At 51.1% G+C, this 12,168-nt stretch overlaps 2 protein-coding genes across 4 annotated transcripts in view; one reads left to right on the top strand and one right to left on the bottom strand.

The window, feature by feature from the left end:
* PLCB2 (phospholipase C beta 2) overlaps nucleotides 1–9,390 on the bottom strand; it is a 42,022-nt gene extending 32,632 nt beyond the window's left edge. The window contains exons 1-2 of one of the 3 annotated variants that reach the window (XM_050974708.1): nucleotides 9,159–9,389; nucleotides 4,933–5,094 (exon numbers count right to left, since the gene is read on the bottom strand). Coding sequence is in view for 2 of the 3 variants with exons in the window: in XM_018922139.3 (XP_018777684.1) it covers nucleotides 3,134–3,217 (84 nt within the window). In the remaining variant the exon portion in view is untranslated. Of the gene's footprint in view, nucleotides 1–3,133; nucleotides 3,801–4,932; nucleotides 5,095–9,158 lie in introns of those variants that run through there. The other 2 variants (XM_050974707.1, XM_018922139.3) reach the window with 2 other exon arrangements.
* A 111-nt stretch (nucleotides 9,391–9,501) lies between these two features.
* Nucleotides 9,502–10,376, top strand: INAFM2 (InaF motif containing 2). Its single transcript, XM_030239711.2, has one exon. The coding sequence runs from the start codon at nucleotides 9,640–9,642 to the stop codon at nucleotides 10,030–10,032; it is 393 nt and encodes a 130-aa protein (XP_030095571.1). The 5' UTR covers nucleotides 9,502–9,639; the 3' UTR covers nucleotides 10,033–10,376.
* The last annotated feature ends 1,792 nt before the right edge of the window (nucleotides 10,377–12,168 follow it).

The following is a 12,168-nucleotide window of genomic DNA, read 5'->3' on the forward strand; positions in this document are numbered from 1 at the left end:
TGCTCCATTCTACAAGCTCAGAGAAACCATTTATCCATGGCATCTCCTATCCAGGTGTTCATGCAGATTTTCTGGGCTCCTTGTCAGGAAGGCTTCAAGGAGGGGATGCATCAATGCAGCATCATTATGCTGCTTTAGATGGGGATTCTGAAACTCCACAGACTATCTCTACACTGACCATAGAAAGAAGCAGCTATGCAGAAATGAAATCATTTGGGGTTGGTCCTGAACCCCACACAGCCATTTCTGGGAAGGCTCCAGATTCAATTCAGAAAGCTGAAACACATCATTGCTAATATGAAACCAGTAATGAAATCTGGAAGCTGTGCTTGTCTGTTGGCCTCAGATTCTTCAGTTTTTTACTCAACTCATACTTCACTCTAGAGTGTATCTATATTTGGAGGGACCTCCATTTCCATAGACAATATTTGCAGTAAAGTGCTTATTGCACAGCACATTGTATGTGGTCCTTTTACTGCCTCCTGTCTTCCTCCTGCTGTGCCAGGGCCAGCACTGGCCTGCCCAGCACCCTGTCCATGTTCCCAGAGCTCTTGGCTGCTCCCTGCACACATGGCTATGGAAAGCAGAACAGGCCCCACTGTACCACCACAGAGGATTGTGCCATGTTCTAGATTACCCTTATCTCCCACAAAGCAGCTTTCTGGAGGGCAAGCTGAGGCTGCAAGGAAGCTGCTGCAAGCCAGACTCCTAGGCAGGGCCAGGCCTGCCAGGGGGTGCAACTCCTGGCAGCAAGGGAAATGGACAATCCTACAGAAGATGGTCAGGCAGCCAACCTGGCTGCTTCTCACCATGGGGCAAAAGGCAAACACTGTCTGCTAAGATCCTGTAATCCATCATCTTTCAGAGATAGGAACAATTTTGACTCTACTATGAAGATTCAGAGGCAGCACAGAGCCAAACCCATACCCATCTGCACTACTCAAGAGGTCAGCTACTGCCTTGTGCCCTGCCTGGGGTTCTGACAGGGTTCCCAGTTGGTTCTTTAACTCAGCTGCCACCCATGTAGCAGAATTTCACCTCTTCAGTCTGCTTAGGAGCCCCAGCTTGCTGGATGCTGAACAAAGCACTGCAGCACTGCTCCTTACCCTAGGGTCCTGCAACTAACTCCATAGGACAGGTCAGAACAGTCCTGCCTGCCAGGGACCCATTGTTCTCTCCTCTAGACACTGTCTTACCAAAGCTGGACAAGGTGAGGGCTCTGTAGAAAAAGCATGGGTTTGTTTTTTTTTGCTGGAAGGCCCTAGTTCAGTCTCAAGCTGAACAGTGATGTAAGAGGCCAGTCTGATCTTCCTTAACTCCTTTGCCTCACTTATCCAGGAGGGAGTTCAAAACTGTTACCAACACTACAGTCATGTCAATTGAAAGATACAAAAAACTCAACACTCAGGAATTCTGAAGTGCAGCAGCCCTGCAATCTGGAGCTCTCACCATCATCCTCTGCAGCCTATTCTAACCATGGATTAGGAAAGCCCAATGTGATGGAGCAATGTGACCAGAACAGCCCACTCATGGAGAAGCCTTTTTTTATTGGTGGAAATCAAGCTTGTAAACTACTTAGTTGAGGCAACCACTTAGAAATATTTACAAATATATAAACCTTAAGGAAAGATCCAGATGGGAATTGAGCTCACTAATCAACAGCTACAACAGGAAATAAACACTTGGTGGGTCTTGGAAGCCCAACTGACTCACCTTTGTTTTCAGGGGAACCTAACCCAGGAATACCCAGTGAAGTACTTAACAGCTTCCAATTCTTGGGAGAATGGTCCCCAAGGACTGAACAGAAAGTCATCAGCAATTTTAGACAAATTTGGCTACTGTTATTCTGAGAAAGCAGATTTCAAATTTTAAGAAGCCCCAAGTGCACTCTGCAGGCATTAGGCCCACAGGAAAGAGGAAGGCTGTGCTTTTCACTGTACCCCAGTGTCATTCTCCTGTTTATCTACTGCTAACAGGGGAACTGGCAGCCATATTCCAGCTCCTGTTCCTCACATCCATCCTTCCTGCCAGCTGCACAGTACACTGCTCTCATTCTCAGTGCCGCTGGACCACCCCGCTGATGTTGCACACAGGTGATCCACTCCCCCACATGCACCTTTGGGACTTAACACTCTATTCCAGCTTCACACCCAGAAAAGTGCTACTCCCTCCTGCACTGCCGCTGCAGGCTCCTTCTGATCATCTCATTTGCAAAACTACATGAACCATCTCCGCAGACCCTTGTGAATAACCATAATCTGCCTTTCCCCCTTTTGTCAACATCCATGCTCAACAGCAGACAGTCCATCTCCAGACAGCACAGATGGGCAGCTGCTCTCCTCCTCCTCAGGTTTGTGGACGCTCAGGTAAGCACTCCTTTGCCTCCTTAGAAAGTGAGGAGGGGAACTCTTACATTTCAATGAACTGCTGCTGCTCTACACTTTCTTCCACTCACACAGAAAGGCAGTGACTGCAAAGCAGCTGTTTTGAAGGTATAGAGGACAATGAGCTGGAGAGAGCAGCAGATTGCTGCAGCACCCTGAGGCTTCAGCCCTGTTAAAGCACGGGCCCTTTGCTGTTCAGTCATTCCCAGACCCAGGGGCTGGGCAGGCGTGGGAGGCCATGGCTCACCCCCGATCCACTCAGGCAACAGGGCCATAAGAGGAAGCAACTTGGAGCCTGATTTCATCTCTATCTGAAAAGTGCAATGTGTGCTCTTTGCTCTGGAGTAGATCCTACCCCTCATGCTCCTCCAGAAAGTCCAAATGTGGCATTTGCATCTCACCCCACAGAGACTCCCAGTAGCGACCCCCTTCCTGAGGGCTGGACCTTGTGTCTTACATCAGGGGCTGCTCACACAGACCCAGTGCACACTCACTCCATTTGTTTCCATCCTCCACAAGATGGAAAAAAAATGTCCCCAACCCCTTACACACACACACACAACAACCCCTTAACTTCAGTCCTCAGCTTTCCATTTCTTCCCAGTTCCCTCTCCCTGTCCGGAGATCTCTGCCATCAGGTGGGATACCTCACTGAACACAGGCTCCCAGCCTCCCCACAAACTATGACCTAACCAGTGTCTCCCTGCTACCACAGGCACAGCCTAGGAGAGGAACACCCCAGTACTCACATCATCCCATCTGATGAAGCGATCGCCCTTGCACAAGTAGTTCTTCACCTCCGTGGGCTGCAGGACAGGGTTCAGCACAGACATGGTCCTGCCAATGTGCTCCTCAGCTACCAGAAGCAGGAGCAACTGCAGAGTTCACTCCTCCTTAGCCCCCTCTCCTCTATCTCTGCCTCTCACGTGGCAGGGCGTTCTGCCATGGCCACTGTTGGCATCAGAGAGCAAACAACCTCTTATATCCCAGCCCAATTTAGGAGGGGCAGGGACAGGCAGGCGAGGAGCGATGAATCTGCATTGTAAATCAACAGCTCTCCAGGCAAGCAGAGCCTCACCCAAGGTCACCCAGAGGAAGGCTGGCGATGGCCGGGGCGCTGGTGGGCACAAACACCCACCGTCCCTCCGGGAGGGATCCACTCCTTGGAGCTGTGCTGGTGAGGCACCCGGCTCGGTGAACTTCCGCAACTCAACTTCCTTAAATGCTCTCTTGACGAAGTACAGGCATTGCCAGAAATGCTCCAACTGCTTTAGCAGCTGTGGTTACGGAACAACTCAGCCCTGGCTACAAGAAGACTGCCCCCTTCATGCAAGAGGCCAGATGTCCCAGGAAACAAACTCCTTCCTTGCTCTGGACAGATGCCATTTCTGGGGCCACTCACTGCACTGTCCAGTCTTAAACAGTTTTCCTTTCTCTTATGGGCTCTTCTGAATGTCAGCCTCAAAGTGAGATAGACCAGCAGGGCAGCTGGAAATTCCCCAGATGAAATAAAACATTCCCAGAGTCCCAGGAACTGCGCTATTCCACAGACTCACTTGGCTCTGCGGCAGATACACGGGACACAGAACAGGAGAGATGGGCAAGATGGGGATTATAGTAACAAAGCAGCAGGGAAGTGACAAAAAGCAGAACAGGTTAAAAAGGCAAACAGGGCCAAAACGAGTCTCTGCTCCTGACCTTGGAACAAAGGAATTGCATGTGGGCAGCAGAGGAGGCTGATGGGCACTGGCTGATGGGCACTGGCTAACCTGAAGAGCAGCTTATGAAAAGGCGTGACATGGGCAAGATCAATTGTAGTCAGAGGCAGAGCCCCACAGCTAATTACAAGTGGAAATAACTGTGCTATGACTGCTGTGGATTCCCAGGCGCACGGTGGGATGTCATCCTCATCTCCTGTCAAAGCCAAGGTTGCCACTGCTGAAAAGGGACAAGCTGCTGGCCAAAGTAGCACAGAAAATGTGGGAACAAACCCCCCTTTCCCCCCCCACCCCACTCTGTAAGGGGAGTCAGCCGCATGTTTTGTTCCTTCCTTTCTTCCCAGCTCTGATGTGGTAAGTCTGGCACTTGGGAGCAGCCTGGACTGTTGGGGAGTGGTCACTGAAGGAATCCTAAGGGCATTCTCAGATACTAGTGGCATGAGGCAGGACAGATAAAGTGGAACTCTAGCAAGTACTCCAAGTAAAACAATATAGGCAGGAATCAGAGCTCCCTTCTGCAGGAAGAGAACCCTGAGCAAATGCAACATCCTTTGTCTTTCAAGGGGTCTGCAAAAAAAAAAATCCTGGGAATAAGAGAGCTTCCACATTTCCAGCTACCATGGCATTTTCTTCACTTATCAATCTTGCACTTACAGGAACTGGCTATCCAATAGAAGGCAGGTGGCTCTCTTTCCTTAGGTCACTGGTATATTCCAGGCCCAGCCAAGCCAGTGTCACCAGGATAGCACACTCAGGAAAAGTAGTTACTCCCAAGCAGAGAAGCAAAGATGACAAAGGGAGCAGTGAGAGTGAAAGTTCTCTACACTTACCTGATCTCTTCTGCAAGGCCAGAGCAGCTTCACATTTGCTTCCCTTTAAATAAGTGAGCAGGAATTGAGAGAATAGAGACCATCAATCTTGCTCAGGGGTGCTGCAGTCCTCCCAGCCTCTGGAACACTGACAGCACTACAGGAAGGCCCTGGAGGTCACAGCTGCAAGGTAGTGAGAGGTGGGATGAGCTTTGTCATCTGGTACTGCCAAGGGCAGGTGAAATCTCTCATAGCTACTGGATCCTGTGGCTTGACTGGTACTATCAGTTATCACAGCTTTGTGAACCAAGTGTGCTTCCTGCCAGGGCCTCACTGAGAGGCTGCTTCTGTCCTTCTCTTACACCTGGATATTCATCAGCTTTCTCTGCCTCATCAACAAGGTAAGCAAGAATCCTGCCACAGCTTAACTCACATGTTGGTCACAGTCAGCTTCCCCTAAGGAATAAAACCTTAATTCAATAAATAATGAAATCATAATTAAGGCCCAACCAAACACAAGCAGCATGAAGAGCAGTGCCCAAGCTGGTGGCTGCCCTGCAAGAGCACGTGATGCCCAACAGAAAGGGCCAAACCCCCACTTGCACAAAGGTTGTCACAAAAGCTGCAGCTCCCTTCTTCTTGCCCAACCCAGCCTCCTTATCTTCCACTTCACACTCCTTGCTCTGTAGGAGCCTCTGTCCCTTGCATGCAGAGATGGCTGATGGAGCCCTGATAGGACAGAACAGCAGTTCTGCCCTCTGCAGAGATCTCCAACATCAGAGCAGGCACAAACAGTAGCACTTGAGCAGTGTTTGTTTATTCAAAGCATCTTTTATTTTCTCTCTCCTGTAAGGCCCATCACCCAGTGCACACTTATCCCCCATCCCTCTGTCTCCTTGCTTTCCTCCCATACCTTCCCTGCCAGGCAACCCTTCACTTGCTACAACAGTTTTGATATGCAAACATTTCCCTTTTATAAATTTACTATTCTTCCTTCTCTCCCTGTGCTACCTATCAAGAAGCCTGTACAACCCCCCCCCCCCGCCCCGACCAGGGTGCATGCAGCAGCAAGGCAGGTGGTATCACCCTTCAGACAAGGTTTAGGAGACAAGGTTTCCAGACATTGATTTAAGCCACACCATTAAACCTCCCTCCTGACTTCCAGCAAATTACTGTAACCTCCACCCCAGCTTACTCTTGGCACAGAAAATCCGCAAGAAATCTCTCCCAGAATTACTTTGCCATGTGTAATGCTGTCCTCTAGTGAAGAGCTGTGACACTGCACATCAGCAATGAACTCCCAGCTCTGCAAATGCCAGCCCATCCCACTGCTCCTGAGGCTGCTCTGCCCGCAGAGCGCTGGCAATCCGGAAAGGATTAACAATACCATTAAGACCACAAAGCCAATATTTTCTTGCCACCCTGGAGAGCAGAACTGCTGAGTGTGTGTACAGGGACATATCTTGTGTCCTACTTCGAGCCAAAACCACAAGGCCAAGGACTCCTGACAGCTCTCAGCATGACAAGCTCTTCAGCTTGATCTGCAAAAGTCAGAGGGCAGTGGACTGTGGCACAGAGAAGTGGCCACAGATGCCACAAAACCATAAAAGCAGTGAGGTCTTGTGCAAAAAAACCCCAAAGCCCAAGAAACTATCTGTCCAACCACACAGACATGGTTAGGCCTATAATTAACTGCTCACTGGGCAGTGTGCTGTGCTTTCAGCACTGACAGCTTTCAGCGTGTTTCCAAGCAGCACAGTGAGTGCTGCAAACAGGATCACATTTAAACATCCCATACATTCCTGCAGTGCCCGGTCACTACTGCCCGAGGCTGGCTGAACCATGCCAATCCTGACTGCTAGGAAAAGAACAAGACTTTCCAAGATGGGTCATTAACAGGGAATGAAGAACATGAGGAGCAGCGGCACACAAACAACATGCTCTTCTCAGGGTACACTTCAGTAACAGAGTAACAAGAAGAGGAAAGCAACTTGTACCACACCTGGAGGTGAATGCAGCCTGTTCCGGCCTGTATTCACCTGCAGTACAAAACACTGCAGAGGAAATCAGCATACTGGGGAGAAAGCCCCATTCAGCTCTCAAGCTCACCAACATTTACTTCCCACTGCACCAGCCCAACTTACTCTGTTTTCTTACTCACTTCACAAAACCAAGGTGTCAGCCATGGTTTTCCCTTCACTTCTCCAGATGCTAGCCCAAAGCTCTAATTTCTGTAATATCCATCAATTTATAGCATTCTCCTCCTCCCTGCAAAGGCCTTTGCACAGCAGCTCTGAGAGATATCCCAGGCATCCCATCCAGTATTCTGCTACTCTCAGAAGCAGGGTCTGCACATAGACAAACTATCTCAGGCCAGCAATCTTCCCTTAATTAAGCCTTCCCTGTCCTGCAGCACTGGGGGGCTATTCACTGACTGACTGTGGGAAATCAACAACACAGGTTCATTTAGCTACATCCTTCAGGGGCCCTTGGAGAGCAAACAAACATCCCACTGCAAGAGGGAGCAGCACAATTCAAGCTTTCTAGTGGACCCTCAGACATGGGAAGTCAAAATTAAAGGAGCTTAAAAAGAACAGGAGTCTGCAGAGCAGTTTTTGGAGTGGTGGGAAGAAGGCTGTTTAGGGAGTCTGCAACTCTCCTTCCTTGGCAGGAGTCCCTGAGTGCATCATGTACCCCGACTCTCTCTCCAAGTGATCTCTTTAGTGCTCTTTAGAAAGAATCCTTGGGAAGGGATAATTTGCAAGCTGAGTCTAGTGTCAGACATAGTCACTGACTTTACAAGACCCCAGATCTCCAGTTTTGCACTACAGGAGTCCAGTCAAAGCACAGCTTGGTGTTCTTGCTAAAACCCCAAGGACAAAGCAAGCACCATTACTACAGCTCCTTTAGGGGTGGTTGTTAGCAAGGAGCTCTCTTTAGGAAAGAAGGCACAGACCTGCTCACAGCTGCCTGGAGAGAAGCTCACACCCAGTTATTTGTCCACAATAAAATGAAAAGCTTTTACCTGACCCAGGCAAAAGCCAAGACCTCACATTTAATGAGTACAAGCTTGGTCTTACTCAAAGCCCTGAGAGCAAACGATTGGCAGGGAGAAGAGAGCCTTAAGAACACCAAATTTCTTGAATATTACCATGGAATTGTGTGTTTTAGGAAGGGCAAGTCTCCACTGCAGCATGAGTGAGTCACAAAAAAATCCAACAGGGAGGTGAGGCTGTTGGGCTGAAGGCAGAACATAGCAAGCCCATCACACCCCGTACATCTCCTGGGAATGTTCCAACAGTTCCCCTGCACATCCAGCCTTATCCAGTTCCTAAACAGGGAAAGGTGAATACGTGTTTTGAGAATGAACAGATACATCTATCACCTTGCTGATGGTATTGATTGATATGAGTGGGTACATACAACATCTGGTTGGAAGCTTCATTGAGAGGGCAGCTTTGGCTCAGGGCCTGTTGTTCAGGCCTCAGTTCTTCAACCCAACAAGCACAAGCACCAGGCAAAAACTGTCAGACCTCACTAAGCCCCAGAGGCATTCTCAGTACACACCAACCCTCTGCCTCTTAACTGGAATTAAGCAAGAGCATAGGGAAGGGACTTGTGGGAGGTAGTAACTCATCATCATTTCACCTGCTGAACTAAAAAAGAGACAGAGCTGGAGCAAACCCATCCCTGAGGGAAAATGCATTGAAAAATTACTAGAAAGTCAATTTTGTAGGAATTGCTACAAACTCCCTTTCCAAGAATTACAATTATTTTGCAGCTACTCTATTCCATAACATGTCTTCTTGGGGAAGCCTCTGGGTAACAGGCAGTTCTCCAGCTGCTGTAGCTTCCTCCAGATCTACAAGTCCTGGTTTAAAAGAGGTTTTTGCTCCAACCATACACCTGACTGACCTCAGATTGAAGGGAGGGAGAAAATGATTGCAGAAAGAGCAACTACATCATTCCCAAGAGTAATTTTCTTGCACCGTAAAGAAAAAAAAAGCTAATTTATACCCCAAATCAGCATTTTAGCTGTCTTTTGAACAGGACAATAAAGGAATTTTGTAGGGAACCAACACCTGTGGAGTAAGGTAAAGCCATACCTTAAGAGGAGGTTTAGATTGTATCAATAACAGGCTTGGGAAGAGCCCAATTCGGACAAAACTAAGGCAGTCTTTCCCTCTAAAAAGCTGCCGCTTAGCTCGGCACCCTTGCAGCCTCACAGAGATGCAGGCAGCACATACCTGCATCAGGGAGACCGCAAAAAGTAACTCCGTCGGGAATCCAAGGCAGAGAGGAGACTCCTGACCTCCTCCAGCGCTGGGCACGTTCCAGGAGGCCGTGCCAGAAGCATTCCTGCGGCTCGGCAAGCGCTGCCCATGTCCCTGAGGCACCACTCACCGGCCCCCTCTCACACCGGGGCGGGTAAAGGGTGGGGTGACCGGGGCTCTGGGGGAGGGGGCTCATTTTAAAGGTGGTCCAGGCTCCTCCCCTGCCCTCCCCTCTCCTCTCCTCCCCGGCCCTCCCTCCCTTCCTGTCGTTCCCACCCCTCAGGGCGGGGTTGCCCCTTACGCTCCGCCCCTCGCCCCCGGCGGGGCAGCGCGGGCAGCGGCACCGGTGGCAGCACGGGCGGTACCGGCATGTCCTGAGCGGCGGCGGCGGCCGATCCGGGCCGGAGCCAGCACGGAGGGCTCGGTGGAGCAGCGGGCCAAGGGCCGGGCCCCCATGAAGGAGAAGGAGGCGGGCGCGGAGCGGGGCAAGCCCGCCACTTACACCGGGGACAAGAAGGCGCGCATGGCGGCCAAGACCAACAAGAAGTGGGTGCGCCTGGCCACCGTGCTGGCCTACGTGCTCTCCGTCTCGCTGGCCGCCATCGTGCTCGCCGTCTACTACAGCCTCATCTGGCAGCCGGTGCGCGGCAGCGGCGGCTCCTCCAGCCCCGGCCCCGGCGCCGCCGCCACCCCCGCGCAGCTCCGCGCCGCGCCCGCCGGACCCACGGCGGGGCCTCCGCCCGCGCCGCCGCGCACCGGCCCCGGCCTCGGCCCCGCCGCCACCGCCCCGCCGGCCGCGTCCCCCTCGGCCGCGGCCGGGAGCGGGCCGGGCGCCGGCAGCCCCTGAGCCGGGCGGGCCGCGGGAGGCCGCGCGCCGCCGGGGATGCGGCCGCGGGGCTCGGCCGAGGATGGAGACCGATGGCTCGCCCGTCCCTGCGGCACCGTGCAGCGCCCGTGGAGACTGACTGGAGACTGACCTGGAGACTGACTCGGCCCCGTTTGGACTCGATGGAACTGCGGTATCTTCTTTTCCCCCCGATTTTTCCTCAAAAGGGAATTTTGTGGCTTCGTTTTCTTCCTCACCAGGGCTAGCTTCTCCCTGTGAACCCGCATTAAATTCCTGCGCTGTTTATGCCAGTCTGTTACCTATACAAGGATATTGGTGTCCAAAATTCCTCGCTATTTACAGGATCAGCTGGGAACAATACGAATTTAGAGGCTGTAATCCATTGTTGAAGTAAAAACAGTTTTGTTTAACGATGAGCATAAACTTATTTAAAATATGTGGAAGGTAAATTGACTTGTTTACTATATTAAAATATTTTCCCAATATGAAAGTCTCTGTAACAAAGTATGTTCTCTTCGGTGGTGGGAGGAGGAATGCTGAACTGGAAGGGGTCTGAGAAGCAAAAATTTGGCCACTGCAATGGGCAGCTGTGGTACATTATGTTGATTCATTTGTCATTGGTCTCTGTAGGTGAGGCTGGAGAAACCTCTCTACGTGCCTAATTGTGGAAACGAAGCAGTGGTGCTGGAAGGGTTTGATCGGTGCTGGCAGAGCAGGTGGAGCTGTGGCCCTGGGTGCTGATGGGCTCTGAGCTGTGGCACGGCTGTACCCTCGTGCTGCTGCCTGCGAGGGATGGCAGCGCTTACAGATCATCCCCGCACCTCTGGGGCATGCGGAACCAGGGTAGGTCTGACTCAGGCAGCTCCTGGTGAGTCCTGGGAAGGCTGTTGTCCCAGCTCCATGGTTTCCTGTCGTGTGGTCCTCAGAAATCTTCTATCCCTTGATGAGCAGGGTGAAAAAATGGCCTTTAATGACCCTGGGATGTGGGATGTAAACTAGGAAACCATAAGAGCCATGTTGTTCCAAGCTGCTGCTTTCCAGATGGATGGATTCAGCTGAATCTGTGAGGCTGCCAGGCTGTGCTGCATCCTTATGAAAGAATCACAGCAGTTCAGATTCCTTCTGCTGAGGGATGCAAATGTGGTGTAACGTGGCCTATGTATTTCAGTTGTGCAGCTCACAAAGGTAGCATAAAATACGGTACTTGGCTGCTTGAAAGGAGCTGTTTCATATCAAAATCAGAGTTCGGGACTGTGGTGGTTTGTTAAGGCTGCATCAGCTGGGCATTGCCTTTACAGCATCTGTGAAAGGTAGAATGAGGAGTAGAGGGTTTGCAGGGAGAAATCAGGTGAAAGGAGAGTGGTTTGTGATCTTCTTTTCACCCTCCTTTCCAGTTTTCTGGGGAGCATGCAGGGAATGCTTTGTGTTGGAACAAAAAGCTGTTGGGAAGGACAAAACGATCCCACTTAGTACTTTAGCCAAAATTTAGCCAAAATCACGGGATCACTGTCACCCTCCTGCCAGGCAGGTGGAAGAGCTGGAAGCACTGTGTCACCAGACAGGTGCCCTGCAGCTGTCACCTCCTCAAGTGCTTCTCTGCTCTCCCTGTTCATCTGCAGGGGGAAGGCTGAGTGGCCCAGAGCAGCACCGGCTCCAGGCCCCGGGGTGTCTGTTCTGTGAGTGGGGGATTGTGTTCCTTTGGTGGTTCTGCCTGCAGCATCTTGATCCCTCTCTGTGGGGCTGCTCACCCCCTCAGCAGTTCTGGGTCCTGGTGACATCAATGCCTTTTGCTGGCATTGGGGTACACCTTTGATTGTGGGGGGAAGTTCTTGCAGCTTCCAGAGGGAAGAATGAATGATGGAGAAACCAGGCTCATTGTGGTGCCAATTGAGTTTAGTCTGTTTCTCAGCTTGGGTGGTAATGCAGAACCAGTTGGGAAGTATCTCTGAGAAGGAGCTTGTGTTTAACCTGTAAAACCTTGGAGATAAATAAAGCTGTGTGCAATGACATGGATGCTGGGATTTTTCTGCTGCTAGCCTGCAGCTTGGAGCTGGTGACTCTAGCGGCTCTGAACGGTGCATCCAATGTGCGCGGAGTGCCCAGGGCCTCCTGGCATCCTTCACTTTAACTACAGTT

The sequence above is a fragment of the Serinus canaria genome, chromosome 5 (genome assembly GCF_022539315.1).
Source record: "Serinus canaria isolate serCan28SL12 chromosome 5, serCan2020, whole genome shotgun sequence".
Classification (NCBI taxonomy): Eukaryota; Metazoa; Chordata; class Aves; order Passeriformes; family Fringillidae; genus Serinus; species Serinus canaria.

Coding starts and splice junctions, on each gene's coding strand:
- INAFM2 (XM_030239711.2), top strand. CDS start 9,640: ATGAAGGAGAAGGAGGCGGGCGCGGAGCGGGGCAAGCCCGCCACTTAC.